Source organism: Palaemon carinicauda, chromosome 16 (assembly GCF_036898095.1).
Source record: "Palaemon carinicauda isolate YSFRI2023 chromosome 16, ASM3689809v2, whole genome shotgun sequence".
Classification (NCBI taxonomy): Eukaryota; Metazoa; Arthropoda; class Malacostraca; order Decapoda; family Palaemonidae; genus Palaemon; species Palaemon carinicauda.
In genome coordinates this window covers 66,139,638-66,159,043 of record NC_090740.1, presented here as the reverse complement: position 1 = coordinate 66,159,043, position 19,406 = coordinate 66,139,638, and the positions used below count along the sequence as shown (strand labels likewise).

At 39.0% G+C, this 19,406-nt stretch overlaps 1 protein-coding gene across 2 annotated transcripts in view; it reads right to left on the bottom strand.

Annotated features, from left to right (window-relative positions):
* The window catches only part of Gapvd1 (GTPase activating protein and VPS9 domains 1), a 494,617-nt gene that overhangs the window by 203,536 nt on the left and 271,675 nt on the right, over nt 1–19,406 (bottom strand). For both annotated transcript variants that reach the window (XM_068389833.1, XM_068389834.1), the window contains one exon: nt 1,959–2,162. In XM_068389833.1, coding sequence (XP_068245934.1) covers nt 1,959–2,162 — 204 coding nt within the window. The remainder of the gene's footprint in view (nt 1–1,958; nt 2,163–19,406) is intronic.

Genomic DNA, 19,406 nt, shown 5'->3' with positions numbered 1-19,406 from the left:
AGTTGCTATGTCACAACAATAGGCCCTAAGAAGAAGGTGGTCTGTGCCACTGAGTGGTTCTTCTGGAACACCAAGGTTGTGGCAAGACCAAACGTTAGATGTAGAAAGGGGGGGGGGGGGGGCTGGCGCCACTTACCCCGAGGATATAGAGGCTCTCATGCTAGTTTTCTGCAACCGGAAGAAAATTGTATTTTTAGAAGCCTTTTTGAGGTTAAACTTCATGCCCCATAATTTGCACCATGCACTCATTTTAGCTAGCTCTCTTTGAAGGGATTCAGCAACCACAGATCTGCATCCAAGAGATGGAATTAATGCAGAGTAGCATCATCTGCATATGCAACAAGCTTGTTTTCTATGCCAAACCAAATGTCATGTGTATATAGTATAAAAAAGTAAAATAAGCCAAGAACACTATCCTGAAGAGCACCAGATATCACAATCCTATACACTCTATGGTATCCTTCAACAACAACTCTTAGTGATCCATCACCCACTAATTCAACGATGAAGCTAAAAAAAGACCCACCCAATCCAACTGTTGAGTTTGAAAAGAAAGGCCTCATGGTGAAATTTTTTAAATAGCTTCCTAATTTTGAACATAGCACAAATTTGATATTTAACAGACTTACAATCTAGAAATGAATAGTCCCCTATACAGAAACATAAAATAATAATGAGAAGTTGTGGCTTACGCAAAGGGCACATGATTTTCTGGAGGGACACCACTCCAGTGTCTCGGGGGGTGGGGGGAGGGAAGACTGAGGCTAGGCCCTTGCCAAGACAGGATAGAAAAACAAGTTTCTCCTGCTATTCAGGCACAGCACACTGAGCATACCCAGCTTTGCTTCACTAGCCCACTCACCCCGTAGAGATCGCCATCCTGGCAGAAACTCTGGGGAGCACCTGCAGGCAACTCCTCAGAAGGTGCGAAATTGCCGAGAGCATTTCCTCCAGGGGCATGAGACATTCTGGACACACATTACTCCAAAGTTCGTGGAGGGGTGAAGGGCTGAGGCCAGGCCCTGTGGAGGTAAGAAGGAGGAACAAAGTTCCTCCCGGTGAGCACTCTCAGCCTGCTGAGTTACAGCCCTCACACTCACCCCAAAAGGGATACCAGGGCTGGCAGGGACTCTGAGAAGAACATGCCAGCAATCCCTCCAGAGGATAGGGACTCCACTTCAGAAGCTCCGGGGGGGGGCTGCAGACAACCCCTGTGGAGGGTGATGTGCAATCCCGATGTGCCCTATATTGCAGCACCTCTGAGCCAATCCTTCAAGGGGGTGACCTAAAGCCCTCAAGGAAGGCAAGAATCAACACTTGGGGAGAGACTCCCTTGTAGTCGGGGGCATTGCTGCTTTGCTAGGGGACGCTGCCAGGCCCTCTGAAAATGAGGGTTATCCAGGGGTCGATGATCAGCAGTCTTTGTTTGTCCTATGCTGGAACAATATACCCAGAGTAAAGAGCGAATGGTTTGTATTCGTGTAAGAACAATCATAAAAAAATAGGAGATACAGCCAGAACTGTTAATGACACCAGTCAGAAGAAAATGGCCAATTAGAACCAGGCCAAGCATGTGTTCATCTAGGCCACCACTTGCGAAGGCTGTCCACTTTCATGGCTGGAGAGCATTAGTGAAAGAGGGATTATTGTACACGACAGAGACGGCTTGAATCTATTATTCAAATCAAGGGATCTAGTCTGTTCTCATGAGAGGAGAAACAGCAATAAACTTCTGGGAGACTCAATACAATGAAATAACACAGGGAGGATTTAATATAACAAAATAAATTTGGGAAGATTCAATACAATGAAAAATGTTGTGACCATACAATAAATCGTGAAACTCTATTTAATCTTTTACTTTAAGCAATTGCAGCAAACTGATTACAGTATATACAAAAATAAGGATACTTTTCCTTACAAATATTTAAAAATTCTGATAAATTCTTAAGTCTTACCTGCTCAACATCATCAAGACTAGATGCAACGCTGTGATTACTAGCTGCCTCACTGATAGCTTCTAAATTATCAGAGGTATTGCCAATGGAGCCTTCATCGTGGGATAGAGAAAATCTTGTCCTTTTCTCAATGGTTGCTTCCCCACCTCCTCCTTCTGTATCATCTTCTACATTCATTCTAACTCTTGAGGCTGTTTTAGTTGACTTCAAAATAAATGAAAAGAAAATTTTTAGCAAAAATAAAAAAATCTAATTTTTATAAAATCTATATAATTTCAGTTTTTACTCAAAATTCAATAGCTGAATATTTTTCAAATGTGAGCTTCTTGACAAAAGTTGAAAACTCAAAACTTTGGAAAGAATAAGTCATGTGGTCCCTCTCATGCTATTCAACGAGCTCCATAATCTTTGAATCAGAATTTCTTAATAAAATAAAATTTGCTTACTAGTAAATTATAGAACCTCCCGAAATACTGGGTAACTACGTATTGAAATGTTTCCTTACATTTGATAAATACTATGCATTTCACTCACTGCCCCTTGCCAAAAATTCATCACCTGAAACCCACATTGAGAGAGATGAGAGGATGTCGGGCAAAATCTCGTAGAAAAGCAAAAATATGTTTCGAAGAACTTCTATCCGAGATCAGACTTTTCACTGTTTTTACTTTTGACAAGACAAACTATCAAACTACTCACAATCATGGCATGAGAAGCATAATTGTAACAACATATCATCAGGCTAACAACAAAGGGACAAAATTAAGGGAGTTAGACACACCGCTAATATAATGGGCTTTGATCATCAATAAAGGTTATGCTTTACAAAATTATCTAATTCTTTATGAGCAGCAATGATACGATTTTCAGAAAAGAGAACATACCCTTCTTGAACAGAAATTGAGCCGGTTTCCTCACTGTACTAAAAAGATTTTAACATTAGCATGCTGGGGTGAAAACTTTTTCAAATCAACTTCTCAATGCTTTCACCAGACAAAGTATTTTTTCTTCTATATCGTTACCAACAGGGGAGTCTAATCCTACGGTCTTGAAATAATCTTTAGCTCTAAATTTGGTTTAGGAGCAAAATGACACCTGTAAGTTGCCAACTAGTTTTCCTGAATCTATAGCTAAAATCATTATGGTTTTCACTGTCATTTTCTTAAACCCCACCTAATCATTTGGATCATAAAGCAGACCAAATAAGAACTTCAATATCACATCTAAATTTCAGGATACACGAGTTCATCATTCACGATTTCACTTATGCGCGACACAGACAACCAAAATATCTAATAAATGAAAAATCATCTATTCACAATAAAAAACTCACAGCCCGATTATTTCAAATAGTCCACAATCCTTTGCATGTATATATCCTAGCCTTAAGCCCCTCTTTAAATATGCCACGTGATCTAGTGTTATTTTTCAATTTTCAGTATCCACAGGCAGATTCCCTCCTAGTCCCCATAAGAAACTGAGAGGCTAATGAGAACTGTGCACAAAGCAGAAGAAACAAGATAGTGAGTGTTAGTGCCTAGCAGTCTTCATGTCTATCCAGGAAAAACAATAAAAGGAGCAATCTAGACTCCTAAGTATTCCAGTGAGAAAAAAATGAGACAGGTATTCCTTTGTGTTTTATTCTTATCACTGACAGACGTTTTCCCATCATAGTGTAATTACTGTACCTCTTTTCATATATTATTTACACCAATTTCCAATGAATAGTGTGTCACATACTCATTCCCAGAAACAAATGAACAAAGTGGTATAGAAAGTTTCAGCAGCAGTCAAACCTTGAGAGTTATCAATCTCCAAACCCTGTGCACTGTTTATACAGATAATGAACCACAATGTTGAGGGGTCTTACTTTACGCTTGAACTTCCCTTATGTCACATGCCTGGAACTGTTTTTGGAAAATATTTACCTTGACCAAAAAGGCTCTAGTCTTGATGTTAATTGTTAAAAATTTCTATCCAAAACAAGATAAGACAGTATTTTGAAAAATGATTTTTGTATTTTATATCTTATTTTTAATTTGTGGGCTTCCAGAAAAAACAATTACTGATGATGGCTTTGCACTGATAGGGGAGTGCCCAATGAGTGGGTGTCTTTTTTTTCTTTAAATAATTTTTAGTCCAGTTACTGATGTTCAATTCTGATTCCATACCATAAGAATTTCTTTGACAATTACTGTATATATTTTTTCCTTTGGAAATATTTTTTCTTTTTATAAACAGTAGTATTGTATACGTTTCCTTTCATAAAGTGTCTCCCCCTCGCTCATTAAACTTACTTTCTTTTGTTTAGTTCTTTTTAAAAATCTTACCTAAAGAGTAAAGTTGATCTACAGTTTTGAAGAACTCGGTACAGAGTACAGGTGGAAGAGAGCCAGCATACTAAAGCTAAAAATAATAGGAAAGTTCTAAAGTTCTCACTGGGTCTCCCTTATCCCATATAAAAATCAAGGGGTGGTACCCCGTGCCCATTTATTTCTTGACTGTTTACCTTTTGCCCAGATATCTGGCCATTCCACCATATTTTTTGTGCAGTGCGAAGTTAGTGAGAGTCGGAATTCTGATGCTAGGAAGTCGGCATGCTACGTCAAGCCACATTCTGAAAACCACTACATCGAGCCGTCTGAATGAAAACACTGAACACTTACAGTACAGTTATGCTATACTGTAGTGATATCCCTGTACATATAGTACAGTACTGTAACATACATTACAATATCAGCGAATGTTATATTAACATATTACTAGATTGGAACAACAGTAATGTTATACAGTACAGTAAGGATATGATGACTACTCGGTAAAAATGATGAATTTGAAAGTAATTGTATTTTTCTCAACGATACAAACCGAGAGCTATTTATAGGGATATTACTTTCAGTAAATATGAAAGATGAACCATGAGAATTTTAGTGAGGGATATCAACCCTAACCGCTAGTTAGCGGGAGGGGTGAGGGTAGCCAGCTACCCCTCTCACTCACACACATGGGCTAAGCACCCACTTTGCTTTTGGGCAGGACTTTCTTGGGGACAGGTCTGGCAGGCCAATTTCTATAAATAGCTCCAGATTTGAATCGTTACGAAAAAACAAATTACTTTCAAATTTGTCATTTGTTCCGTCTCTAAATACAATCCCTTCGCTATTTATAGGGGATGACTTACCTCTTAGGAGGGAGGAAGTCCATACCAAATGGCTTTGGGATTTGACCCATGCTTCTCTCCCCTACGATATAGGTCGTAGGTGGTAGAAACCCTGCCCTCAATAAAATAGTTGTGCTCTGCACGATTAGCGGCCTGAGTAAGCTGTATGTTTGAGATACAGTACTAGCAATTTGGCTGGTGTAGTAATAGGATCTAGTCATAGGAATCTGAGATGACAGGTAGTCGTCGACTTACGAGAGAGATAGGGAAGGAGAGACGCGTCCATAAGTCGATCTGGATGTTATGCCGAACTTAAAAAGTGAAGTTTCCATAAATTCATTGTGCTGCATAATGATTCAGCAATCTTCCGAGTCCCATTTTATGAATATTTTCTTAGCGTATATCATTATTTCCATTTCTTGTTTCATAAGATATCATATGCTATACCAAAGCATTTTTGGGGAATGAAAGTTACGGAGAGACAGAAATTGAATGTGTTTGAGATGAAGTGTCTGAGGAGTATGGCTGGTGTATCTCGAGTAGATAGGGTTCGGAACGAAGTAGTGTGGATGAGAACGGATGTACAAAATGATTTAGCAGCTAAAGTGGATATGAATGTGTTCAGGTGGTTTGGCCATGTTGAGAGAATGGAAAATGGCTGTCTACTAAAGAAGGTGATGAATGCAAGAGTTGATGGGAGAAGTACAAGAGGAAGGCCAAGGTTTGGGTGGATGGATGGGTGAAGAAAGCTCTGGGTGAAGAAAGCTCTGGGTGAAGAAAGCTCTGGGTGAAGAAAGCTCTGGGTGATAGGAGGATAGATGTGAGAGAGGCAAGAGAGCATGCTAGAAATAGGAATGAATGGCAACCGATTGTGACGCAGTTCCGGTAGGGCCTGCTGCTTCCTCCGGTCGCATTGGATGACCGCAGAGTTGGCAGCAGTAGGGCATTCAGCGTTATGAAGCTTCATCTGTGGTGGATAACGGGGGAGGGTGGGCTGTGGCACCCTAGCGTTGCCACCCGAACTCGGTTGAGTCCCTCATCTGGCTGGGAGGAGTGTAGAGAGGAAAGGTCTCCCCTTTTTTTTATTTGTTTGATGTTAGTTACCCCCCGAAATTGGGGGAAGTGCCTTGGTATATAGATAGATAGAATTTTTCTATTTTGGAAGCATTTTAACAATCAAGAATTACCAACTTTTTTTGTTTACCTTTGGTTGAGATCAGCTGATCTGAAGGTCCAGCTACTGTATCGAGTGAATGACGTTAGTTTATATAATTTCTTAATTTATTTGAAATATCTTCATGATGAATATTACATCAGCACCAATATTATGGGGTCTCATAATTTTCACTCAGTTTGTTTCTAGCCAATACTGTATTACAGTATTAGTTATCATGCGTATACGTTCTCTCTTTGCGTGTATGTTTCTGCCTGTACAGATAGTTCATTTATGATGCTTTATACAGCATTTAATTTCTAGTTAATTATTAAGGCTTCACATTTGATTAGAAATTACAGTAATACCTCAACATACGAGAAATTTGAGATACGAGGAAAGTTTCGAGCAATTTTTTCCCCGAGATACGAGACAAATTTGAGATACGAGAATACGAAACCATTCCCTATGCGGCTGCTACGGGGCCGAGTGTGCAAGAGGCTGCTCATGAGGACAGCATCGCTCGCTCTTTCCCGTCGGATCTCCGTCGCGTAAAGTTATCTACGAGCATCGGCCGTAGCGTTTGCCTTTTTACGTGTTTTTTGGCGTTAATCAGTACAGAATTAAGTGAATAAGCAATGGATCCAAAGCAAGCGAGTGCAGACAAAGGTAGTGAAAAGAAAAAACGTATGATGACAATCGAGATAAAGCATGAAATAATCGAAAAACATGAGAGTGGTTTAAGAGTAACTGAGCCGACTCGCCGATATGAGAGGAGTACATCAACAATATGTACAACTCTCAAGGAGAAGGATGCTATAAAGAGCACCAAGCATTCCAAATATCTAACCATCCTTTTCAAGCTGCACTGATATTCATGACGAGATGGAGAGGCTTCTTTTAATATGGATAAAGGAGAAACAGTTGGCGGGAGATAGCGTGACCGAGACGATCATCTGTGAAAAGGCCAGCGGAATCTACGATGACTTGAAAGGAAAGAAAGCAGCTGAGAGAAGGGAGATTTCGACGCCAGCGGAAACCTTCAAAGCCATTAGTGGCTTGTTGGATAATTTCAAGAAACGGACTGGGATACACTCGGTTGTGAGGCATGGGGAAGCAGCAAGTTCCGACTCGAAAGCCGCGGAGGACTACGTCAAAACCTTTGCCTCAGTTATCGCAGAACAGGGATACATCCCCCAACGAGTGTTCAACTGTGATGAAACTGGCCTTTTCTGGAAGATGCCCAGGAGGACATTCATCACAGCAGAGGAGAAGAGACTACTGGGCCATAAACCCATGAAGGACCGGTTAACTCTAGCCTTGTGTGCCCATGCCAGCGGTGACTGTAAGCTCAAGTCACTGCTGGTGTACCACTCGGAAAACCCATATGCTTTCAAGAGCCAAAGGATCTTGAAAGAAAAACTGCAAGTGATGTGGCATGCTAATGCTAAGGCTTGGGTTACTCAGCATTTCTTCACAGAATGGGTTAATCTGAGCTCTGGTCCGGCAGTCAAAAAATATTTGCCGAGAAAAGCCTGCCAATAAGATGTCTCCTGGTCCTCGACAATGCCCCTGGTCACCCTCCTGGTCTCGAAGAGGACATTCTTAATGAGTACAGGTTCATCAAGGTCCTTTATCTCCCGCCCAACACCATGCCACTCCTCCAGCCCATGGACCAAGTAATTTCAAACTTTAAAAAACTGTACATGAAGCATTTATTGAAGAAATGCTTCGATGTCACAGACAACACCAATCTCACCCTTCGTGAATTTTGGAAGGAACATTTCAATATCGTCCATTGATTAAAAATTATTGATGATGCATGGCAGGGTGTCACACACAGAACTCTTCATTCAGCATGGAAGACATTGTGACCAGCTTCTGCTGCTGAGAGGGACTTTGAAGGGTTTGATACGCCAGACCCTGATGAACCCGAACCTATTGTGGTGGACGATATCGTGTCTCAGGAAGAGCTCACGACACAAACTGATCAAGCTTCAGGAGATGCAACATTCGGAGGTGTTGCAGGAGCTCAGTAGCGAGGAGGAGGTGGAAGAGGATGACCGCCTTTCTACGAAGGAAATCAGAGACATGTTAGCGAAGTGGCAGGAGTTTTCTGATTTTATGGAAAAGAGGCACCAGGACAAGTTGGTGTGTGGTCGTGCGTTAGCCTATTGTGACGACACTTGCGTACGTCATTATCGTAACATTTTGAAGGGGAGGCAAAAGAAAACATCCCTAGATAGGTTCCTTTTAAAAAAGCCGGCAAAAAGTGAAGGTGAAAGCGAGTCAAAAAGCGAGGCAAAAATATCCAAGCCGGAAGAAGAAAAGTAAAAAAAATGAAAATAAAAACAAAATTAGAATTAAGTGTACAGTAAGCTAATTTCATTTAAGTTATGTTACGTAGTGTTACAAATGTGTAGCATACCGAACGTGTTGCCATCAAGTCTCTCTCCCTCCTCCGCACACACCACCGTTAGCTGCTACCGTCTGTCTCGAAGGTAAGAACTCCCTCATAATGTCGCATTTTATTGCAGATCATAACCAATACATAGGTATTAGTTACTTTGTGAGTGTAGGGTGTGAATTAGAACAATTAAAAACATGTTTTTCCACTGTAATATACTGTTTTTAGGTGTTTTTTCAGAGGGTGGGAACGGATTAATTTTTGTCTAGTTAATTTATATGGGAAAAATTGATCTGAGATACAAGCGAATTGACATACGAGCTCGGGTCCCGGAACGCATTAAGCTCGTATCTCAAGGTATTACTATACAGTATTGTATTTAATCATGGTTTATTAAAGCATATTTGTATTCTATTTTTCAATTTCGGGAGCATTTCAATAATCAACAATTATTTTGTTTTACTTTCAGTAGGCATCAACTAATCTCAAGATCACGCTACCTTACTACGATTATGTGAATAAAGGCTGATGCATAAGACCCGTTTTCTTTCCGACAGGCAGGCCGTCATTTAAGCGGCGTCTAGCTTTCTTGCGTGTATTCAAATGCAACTGTTCACACGACCCATCAGGTTGACGGCGGCCCTCAGTCGTCAGCCTTCTGAGTCAGCTCAGCTTTCTTCCCAAGAAACCGCAGCCGGTTTGATGCCCGTTAGCCACCCAACCAAAGAGTGAACAATGGTTCGTGTGAACGAGGACCTGTATTGTACCCGTTCGTTTTGTGGCCTGCAACCCCAACTTTTCCTCATAGAGCGATCGAGTACAGTTAGTTCATTGTTGACACCATGGATGAGAAGTTAATTGAACTTGTGCGAGGGTATGAGGAGTTGTTTGACATGACAGGTCTATTTCAATCTTTTGTAGCAAACTAATAACCTTTCCTTTTGACATTCTGAAATATTGATAAAATTTCATTTCATCATCTGCCCATTCTTTATACAAGGTCCAGAACTCTCCCTCGCTCTTTTTTTTTCTTTAATGACTGAGGTACCAAGATCCATTTTCTTTTTCGTCAGAATCTCTCTTCCTCCTCTTCTAGTAGAAGAGCAATTACCACCATATTTCTTATGTTGAGAGAATTATCTCCCAATTCTTACGTGACAAAATCGAAGTAAATGATGAAAACCGCACGCAGGTAAAAGGACAGGGAACGTCTCGTGTGAATGTACAACATTTCTATGCCATTTAGCCACCAGCCTGCCTGTTGGAAATAAAACGGGTCGTCTGAATCGACCTTAACACGGAGATTTGTTAATATCACACACACACACACACACACACACACACACACACACACACACACACACACACACACTCACTCACTCACTCAATGATGGAACTAAGCAATGTTTCTCCATTCTACAAGGAGGGGCCAAAAGAAGAACCTGGCAACTACACACGTGTCTAACTACAGTGCCTTGAACATTTTTTGAATAAATTATAGTAGATTCAATAGTAGAACATATAGAGAAAAAAACAGTCTTCTGATAGACAACCAACATGGTTTTAGACATGAGAGATCATGTGACAAACCTTTTAGAGTATTTCCACATGTTCAGCATTTATAACCAAAGCCAAACAATAGACATCACATACCTAAACTTTCAAAAGGCTTTTGGCAAAGTTCCTCAAAAAAAAATTAATGGTGAAAATTAGAGCACTAGTCATCATTGACAAGCAAGCTGAATGGATCAAAGATTGGCTGACAAACAGAAAACAGAAAGTTGAAATCAAGGAAGCTTCAGAGTGGGCAGCTGTTACAAGTGGAGTACTATACAGTACATTGAGCACAGGGTATGCGGGTCAACCTCCGGCTTTGAGAGAAACGCACCACACGATTTACTGGCCTTAGGCCCGGGCAACGACGTTGGAGATCCATACTAAATAAAAAAAAGCACCAAGCAACACAAGAACACTGGGAAAGGAGGTGGATGAAAGGATACAAGGGAATCGGTAAACATGCGGTAACCACGTGGGGACACAAAGGGTCGCACGGGATGTGAGAGAGCGGCGAGATGTGAACTACGCCGCAACCAAAAGCTTACTGGTGACCGAGACCTAGCTCCATGCTCTCGCAAGCTGACCCGGGTCGCCTCAGGCTGAGTATCCTTCCGCCACGGAGGGACCCACTATAGAAAACGAAGATAGGGGAAACTACACAAAATTCTGGTCGGTTGGGAGGAGAATCCCAGATACTCCTAAGAAAGTAGTTCGAGGTAAGTACTGTAAGGAAAAAACAAATTACTTAAAATTTGTGATTTCTGATCTACATTAACGACATAGATTTAGGATTAACTAGTCGTGTGGCCAAATTTGTCGACGATACTTATCTAGGCCTAAATACTGCAAACTCAGAAGACGTAGAAGCCTAAGAGAGGATTTAATGCAGCTAGGATAATGGTTCAGAAAATGGCAAATGCCTTGTAATCATACACATGATTATAGTAAACCCCAATCAGATTACTCACAGCTGGGTAATGATATAGAAAGGGTGGACCAGGAGGAAGATCTTGGTATTATTATCAGCAAGGATTTGAAGTTCACCAAACAAAGCATAACAGCTTAAAAAGAAAGCACAGAAACTAATAGGCTACATAAAGACACAATTCAAATACAGAAAGAAAGACACTATACTACAGCTGTACACATAACTAGTAAGGCCCCATCTAGAATATGGAGTTCAATTCTGGGCTCCAAGTATTCAGAAGGATATAGATAGACTGGAAGCAGTACATGCTAGGGTCAGCAAACTACTTCCATCATTCAGGCAATTTGGATATAGATGGAGGATGGAACGTTTGAACTTATTTGATGTACACACTCGACGACTCAGGGGACAATTAAATGGGGCATTCAAAATTCTTAAGGGAAATAACAAAATGTAGATTATAACATTCTATTCCCGCTTAGCTCAAATCAGTTCAAAGATAACGTATACACGCTGGAATTGAAAAGATTCAATAGCACTCAATGTGGCAATTTCTTTACATACAAAATAGCAAACACTTGGAATAGACTTCCCGTGGATGTAGTAAAAAGTAACACAGTAAATGAGTTCAAGAATAAGTTAGACAAGATCATGAGAACTCTCTAAATGCTTAAAGTAAATTGCTCCATCAAAGAGCAGATGGAGTCTCCACGGATGGACTAAAAAGTCTTTGAGAGATCCAAAATCCTTGCAACTCCTTGTAAAACACACACGCACATGCATACATGCATTCACACACACAAACATCATCATTGATGGGAATAATATTACTACTTGGTAACACATTGAAAGGATATCATTTGGTTTACTAGAGTGCCTTGTGCTTGAAATATGACGTCACCAGACGTGACGTGAACTCGAAAAAGAAATATGACGTCACCAGACGTGACATGAACTCGAAAAAGAATGACTTGCAAAATATGTAAAACCCTTTTCTTTTTTCTTGCCGGAAATGAAAGAAAATTTGAAATTACCCAGCATAAGTATTTTACTTTTATAATGTAAAAGAAAATATATAATTTTAGAGAAAATATTTCTCCTATTAGTGTGATTCCATTAGATTAATTATATTAATATTGACCTATTATCAGAGATGAAATTAAACTACCGTAGAGCCAATTTTAACCTAAGTAGTACTCATAACAACTGATGTAGAGACCCGGAAATACTTTGCATTGTTACTTGAAATTTTGATGATGGGAATACTGTACTAATACTACTCTTTACCTATTGGAAGGAAATCACTCTATTGCCCGCTCGCTTTCAGTCGGTATACTGTATGTCACCCGGCATATAATTTGAACTCGACAGATATTAAAACTTTTCTTAATGTACATTTTACTGAAAATGGATACTGTATATTATCAAAAAGATAAAATACTAACTTACCAAGATAAATCAGATCATTTTTATACAAGAAAATAGATTATTTCTAAGGAAATATTTGTCCTATTAGTGTACTATTTACGACATACTTGTGATGTCATCGTGATAAAATGGTCGTAAAGTTGATTAGTCATAATTCGCATAGGTCAAAAAGACCTGTACTAAGACTTTGCCCAATAGGCCCCCCTCACAAGAGGTATTGGGGACGCAAAAAGTATTATTATTTCTATACATAGGTTACACAAAGGCAGTGGATCTTACCTGCAGAGAGGTGAGGTCAGCTGTGCTGAGTACCATGGAGCTGATTCCCCAAAGGGGGAGAAGGTGAAGGAAATAAATAAGCCCATCATTCTACTCCTTCACCCCATAATAAACCGGGTAACCTCAGCCCTCAACCCTCTGCTACTTGTCCATCAAGGAGCTTGAGATGTTTAGACAACTTGCTGTGCAGATACCACAGGACCAATTAAAAATGTATCCATGTTCCCATGGGTTACGTCTTGCAGGTAGTGGGTGGTGAAGGTTGTCTGACGTTTCTACACCCCCACTTGCAGTAACTGCGCCACAGAGCAGTTCTTTTTTTAACTCTAGGGACGTTGCAATGCTCCTGACGTCATGAGTTCTGGGTCGTAGTTGTGGAGGAGGGTCAGGATAAAGTGCAAGGTCAATGACTTTGCAAATCCATGATGAGATTGTGTTCTTCGTGACCCTCCTCTTGACCTTCCTGGGCTGACAAACATTGCTGATACACAGGGACGAGCTGCTGTTGTTCTTTTAAGTAACCCCTCAGACACCTCACTGGGCAACGTACCAGCTGGTCTGGATCTTTGGTCACAAAACAAAGACACTTAATGCTAAGGGTCCAAATTTATGATCTCCTACCCCAGGATTTTTTAGTCTTGGCAATAAATTCAGGGACGAAGCTGAGAATTACCTCTTCCCATCCCCTTGCACCAAATATAATCAAAATTATCATTAGGTAGTAGGCCAAGATGACAGTGCCGCACAGAGTAATTATCTGAAAATGTTTTATATTAATGCACAATCTTTATTATGTCACAATCCCGACATAGAGCTTTTGGTAACACAACACAAAATTGATGTATTGTGCATAAGTGAAACATGGTTGTCTTCGAATGAGTGACGGTTTCGCTAATATATCATCATATAACTTATACAGAGAGGACCACGGCAGAGGTGGTGAGGTGTGTGTTTATGTAAGAGACCATTTAAAGGTAACCGAGTTTGACAACGGCCTTGAGAAGGAAGGGAGTTGAATGTAAGTGGTTAACTCTACAGCACCGCTATTTACCCTCAGTTACTATTGGTTGGTTCTACCGCCATCCTAAATCTACTGTAGATTCTTTTAATTTTATTTTAGACTCTCTTAAAAACGTAGTTCTAAGGAACAAACCTATTTTTATATTCGGTGATTTTAATGATGACCTTCTGGAAGCTGGTAATAAAATGGCTGCGCTTATTGATAGTGTTAGACCAACTGATCGACAGGCCAACTAGAGTAATTTCTAATTCATCAACTTTGATACACCTCTTCATTACTAATAACAAAACTATGGTAACTAAATTAGAAATATTACCAGGCCCAACTGCAGACCATGAAGCAATTAGTATTTTAGTGAATATGAAAAAACCAAAGCGCTCTCCCATTTATAAAACTTTTCGCTTCTTACGGAATTATTCACAGAATACATATTGTAACTTACTACTTAATGAAGTGAACACTCTGAACACTATCTTGCATACAGATGACATAAGTATTCAAGTTAATACGTTAACTAACGTCATGAATCTATGCATTGATACTTGCGCTCCCATTGTGACAAGACAATTACTATGCCCCCCAGCCCCTTGGATATCAGAGCAAATAAGGTCTACGATAAAAGAAAGAGATCAAACACAAAGTTTTCTGAAACAAGATCCTTATAATGAACTACTCAGGGAGAACGATAGAGATAAGAAAAAGACAGTTAAATCAGTAATTGACGCCAGTCGTAAAGAACATTACAACCATAAATTTGAAAAAAATATGATACCTCAGCTACATGGAAAATAGCTAAAAAGATGCTTTCAAGAGTCACTAATATTGATTTTGAGTTAACTGAAAACAGCGGGGATATATTAACCAAAGCGGAACATTTTAACAAATTTTTTTCTGGTGTAGCAAAAAGGACATTTGAAAAATCTCAAGAGGATTGGCAAATAATATCATGTTGCAAGATATCAATCAGATTGACAATTCTCATGACAATTTACCTGTTTTTAGACCCTCACTGTTGATTGCGAGACTGTGATTTTAACTATTAAAAGTATGAAGGAGACCAATGCGTGTGGACCAGATGGAATCTCTCTCCGTTTTAAAAAAGATTCATTGTTTATAACAGCTTTTTATCTTACGATCATCATTAATACATCAATAGTAACAAGTGTTTATCCTGAAATGTGGAAGATTCTATATGTAGTCCCTGTCAATAAAAGTGGAGATAAAGATTTAGTGGATAATTACAGGCCTATCTCATTGCTGCCTGTCCTAAAAATTCTAGAAAAAATAGTTGCTAAACAAATAACCTCATTTTTAGAATTACATAAGCTTCTTTCCAAAACTCAACACGGTTTTAGACCAAAATTATCTACTGAGACTGCATTTCTCCAAATATCTGATAAAATATACAATATGGAAAATAAGAAGATTTCTCTACTTTTGCTTTTGGACCTATCAAAAGCTTTTGATAGTGTTAGTCGTGGAATTTAGCTCGGAAAATGCGATACATTGAATATTGATACAGCCTGGTTTCGAAGTTATCTTAGCAACCGCCATCAAATTGTTAAAATAAAAAATACTAGTTCTTCCACCAAACTAGTATCATTTGGAGTTCCACAAGGTTCAATTTAGGGACCAATTTTATTCATTATACTGTATTTGTTAATGACCTAGTTAATTATCTGCCCCACTGCTATGTTGTTCAATATGCTGACGATACGCAATTTCTCACTGAAGGTGATAGTAACGATTTGGAAGCTATCGTGGAACGAGGTAACAACATATTATCTACGGCAAAATTTTTAGTTTAAAAAAAATGGTTTGCTATTAAATACTGCAAAAACACAAAGTAGGAACAAGGCAATATTTAAATCGCATTAATCCGAATCTGACAATAAATTTTGATGACAGTCAAATCAAAGCCCTAAGCAGTGTTAAGAACCTTGGGGTTTTCTTTGATAATTATATGACTTTTGAGACATACATAGACAAGACTCACAGGAAAGTTATGGGAACCTTGATATATGTGAATAGAGTAAAATATTATTTTGTACCCCAAACACGATTAATTGTAGTACAATCTTTAGCTCTAAGATTGATCAATTATTGTCTCACCATCTGGGGGTCAGCGAGTAATAAGCACCTGAATAGAGTACAAAAACTACAGAATTTTTCAGCTCGTGTGGCCCTTGGGAAGGTGAGTAAATATGAACATATCACTCCGCATCTAATAAAACTAGGCTGGTTAAAAATGGAAGAGAAATACAGATATGTATGTATTTTAATCTTTAAGATTTTAAGAATTATTTTACCAGAGTGGCTATATAATTTTGAGACTGTAAACTCCATTACCTGACAAGCAAACAACTTGTTCCAAGGGAGAGTTCGAACCGATATGGGATCAAGAGAGATGTCAGTGAGGGGTCCCCATTTTTGGAACAGTTTACCAATCTCTTTCAGAGAAACTCCTTCATTACCTTGTTTCAAGTACAAATTGAAAGAACATCTTTTAAGTGACATTTGATCTTTATATTTTATCTTACCATTAATATTTTAGCTACTTATATTTATATCTACAGTGGAACCTCTACATACGATTGTCCTAACATACGAATTTTCCAACATACGAAGTAAAATTCGACCAAATTTCTGTCTCGACACCCGAAGTGATGCTCCAACATCCGATGTAGATCTTGTTTACGCCGGTAGATGGCAGCACGTAAGAGGGACGCCATTAAGCGTCGAGTGCTCTGTTCTCTGTTCTTGTGTGTATCGTGTGGTTGTCCTCTGTTTGGTCTGTTATTAACAGTGCTTATTTTCTTCCTTTTCTCAAGTTTCCTTTTTGATTTTACCTATAATCATGGTGCCTAAGAAGCTAAGTTTCAGTACAAGTAGTGGTGAGAAAAGGAAGAAGGCAATTCTTTCATTAGAATTGAAGCAAAAAATTATAGAAAAACATGAGAGCAGTGTGCATGTGAGTGATATGGCTAAACAATATGGCCGGAATAGGCCTATGATCTCGACGATCATCAAGCTGAAGGCAGCCATTAAAGCAGATAAACCATCGAAGGGGATCACCATTATTACAAGACATCGTAGCAATACCCTGGAAGAGATAGAACGCCTTTTGTTGATAGGGATAAAGGACAAAGAGATTGCTGGCAACGATCATTTGTGAGAAGGGCCAGCGTGATGAACAGAAAGAAAGAAAAAAGTGAAGCAAAGAAAACCAAGATAGCATTAACAAGCTCTTTTAAAAAAGTCTTCTCTCTTGTTCTTTAAATAAAATCTCTCTCTCTCTCTCTCTCTCTCTCTCTCTCTCTCTCTCTCTCTCTCTCATTCTTCTTCAGTTATAGTGTTAGAGACGTCTATCATTTTTTTCCCGAGAGAGAGAGAGAGAGAGAGATTAAACAAAAATGTGTTTAGAGTACATATGATTTTTAACAGCGTCAACGAGTTGAAAACAATTAAATGTAACTAAGAAAGTAATAACAGCTAATCTGAATTCCTTTATCAACTAAAACAAATATTGATACAAACACACTCGTGTGCGTACGCACAAACACACACACACAGGTGCAAGAATTGCTACGCAGTAAGAGACAGACAGTCGGGGAGGAGGTAGAGATGGTGACTGTGATAATGTACCGTAACTCGTCACTGAAAATGATGAAAATTGAAAATCAAAAGAAAAAAAAAAATGTAAAAAATATGAAATATACAGTAAAAATAAAAAAATAAATAAGCTAAGTTAGATTAAAGTTTCCGTAGTGTAAGATACGGTACGTTATCGCGGTTCGACCATCGCGGATTCACCACTTCGCGGGTTTTTTCCATAACCCATATATATATACATATCGCGGATTTTCTGGAAATTTCGAAAATACCGCAATATCTGAAGACCCCAAATACGATATTTCGTTACCTGTAATTCCATTAATACTGTAGTAATTAGTAATATCTGCTCTTACTGATTGTTCATTGCATTACATATGACATATAATTAAGCACAGAAAGAAATAAAACACGAAAAGAGAATGTGATCATACGATAATTCAGTACTGTATACAGTACGTAGTAAAATTAAATCGAACATGAAACGCAAATCAGATGCAGTCATACCATATTAGAATGGTGTAAGGCTGCTGTTGGCTCCTACTGAACTGTACTACAAATGTAATAGATGTGCTTCTTTTCCATGAATCTTTTGTATGTATACGTACGTAGTACTGCATCCAATAATATTCTTTGTTGCAAAAATCACATTTCGAATAAGCGTACGAGAGAGAGAGAGAGAGAGAGACACACATCCTACAACAAAAGCGTAAAATAGCGTACGTAAAGCTATTATTATTATTGTTATTATTATTATTATTGTTGTTGTTGTTATTGAAATTATTGTTATTATTATTATTATTATTATTATTATTATTACAGTATCATTATTTATTATTATTATTACAGTACTATTATTACTGTGCAGTATACTGTACGCAAGGTATCTTGTACTTTGAATTGGTAACCTACGTAGCATATAAGACGGGTTGTGATTGGTTCAAGCGCTGATAGATGACGAATCAGAACCCAAGTTTTGTAATCTAGCCTGTGATTGGTGTTTTGACCGCTTCTCCAACCCGCAGCATCTCTTTCCGCGGTCACTTTGTCTCCCCCTGTATCGCTGTGTTGACGTTAAGTTATTGTGAACTTTAATCTGTGGTGTGCGTGACTGTTTTAAGTTGAACTTTTTGTTGAACTTTCTGTTAAACCCTACTGTACAATGCCTCCCAAGCCTTCTGCTTCTACTAAGGCTGGTAGTGAGCCTAAACAGCACCGAAAGATGATGACGATTGCTGAGAAGGTGACGCTTCTCGATATGTTAAAAGACAGTAGAAGTTACGCGGCCTCAGACCTCGAAGACCTGACGAAATCGGGCAGTGAAGACAGTGAAACACAGGAAGAGATCCAAGAAAATGTCGAAGAAACGGGCTTAACATTAGAACGGCTTGCCGAGCTCTGCAAGCTTGCGAATGAGGTGAAAGAAATGTCGCAAGAGTGGGACGAGGATATGATTCGTTCTGTACAATTCTGCACCAAGATCGATGAACACATGGCTCCCTACAGGATGCTCTTGCGAAAAAAGAAGCAGCGGCAGAAACTTCCGATCACAATCCCCTCGAAAGAAATTGAAGAAGTGTCTCAGGAAGAAGTTGAAGAGGTGTCCCAGGAAAAGACACCTCCGTCTGAAGAGACGTAAAATACTATTATTGGCTAAACAGTAGAAGACATCATCAGCTTCATCATCATCATTTCTACTGTGCAGCAAATTCATCGCTATCATCATTCAAGTTTTTCTTTAACTTCTTTCATGGTGAGTACAGTAACAATCTTTATTTTTTACTTTAATATTCTAACATTTTAATATTTGTGCCTGTTTTATAGTTTAGTACTGTATGCATTAAGTTAAAGGGAAGGTTTTAAAAGTCTGAAGAGTATACATGTTGTAACCTATCATATTTTT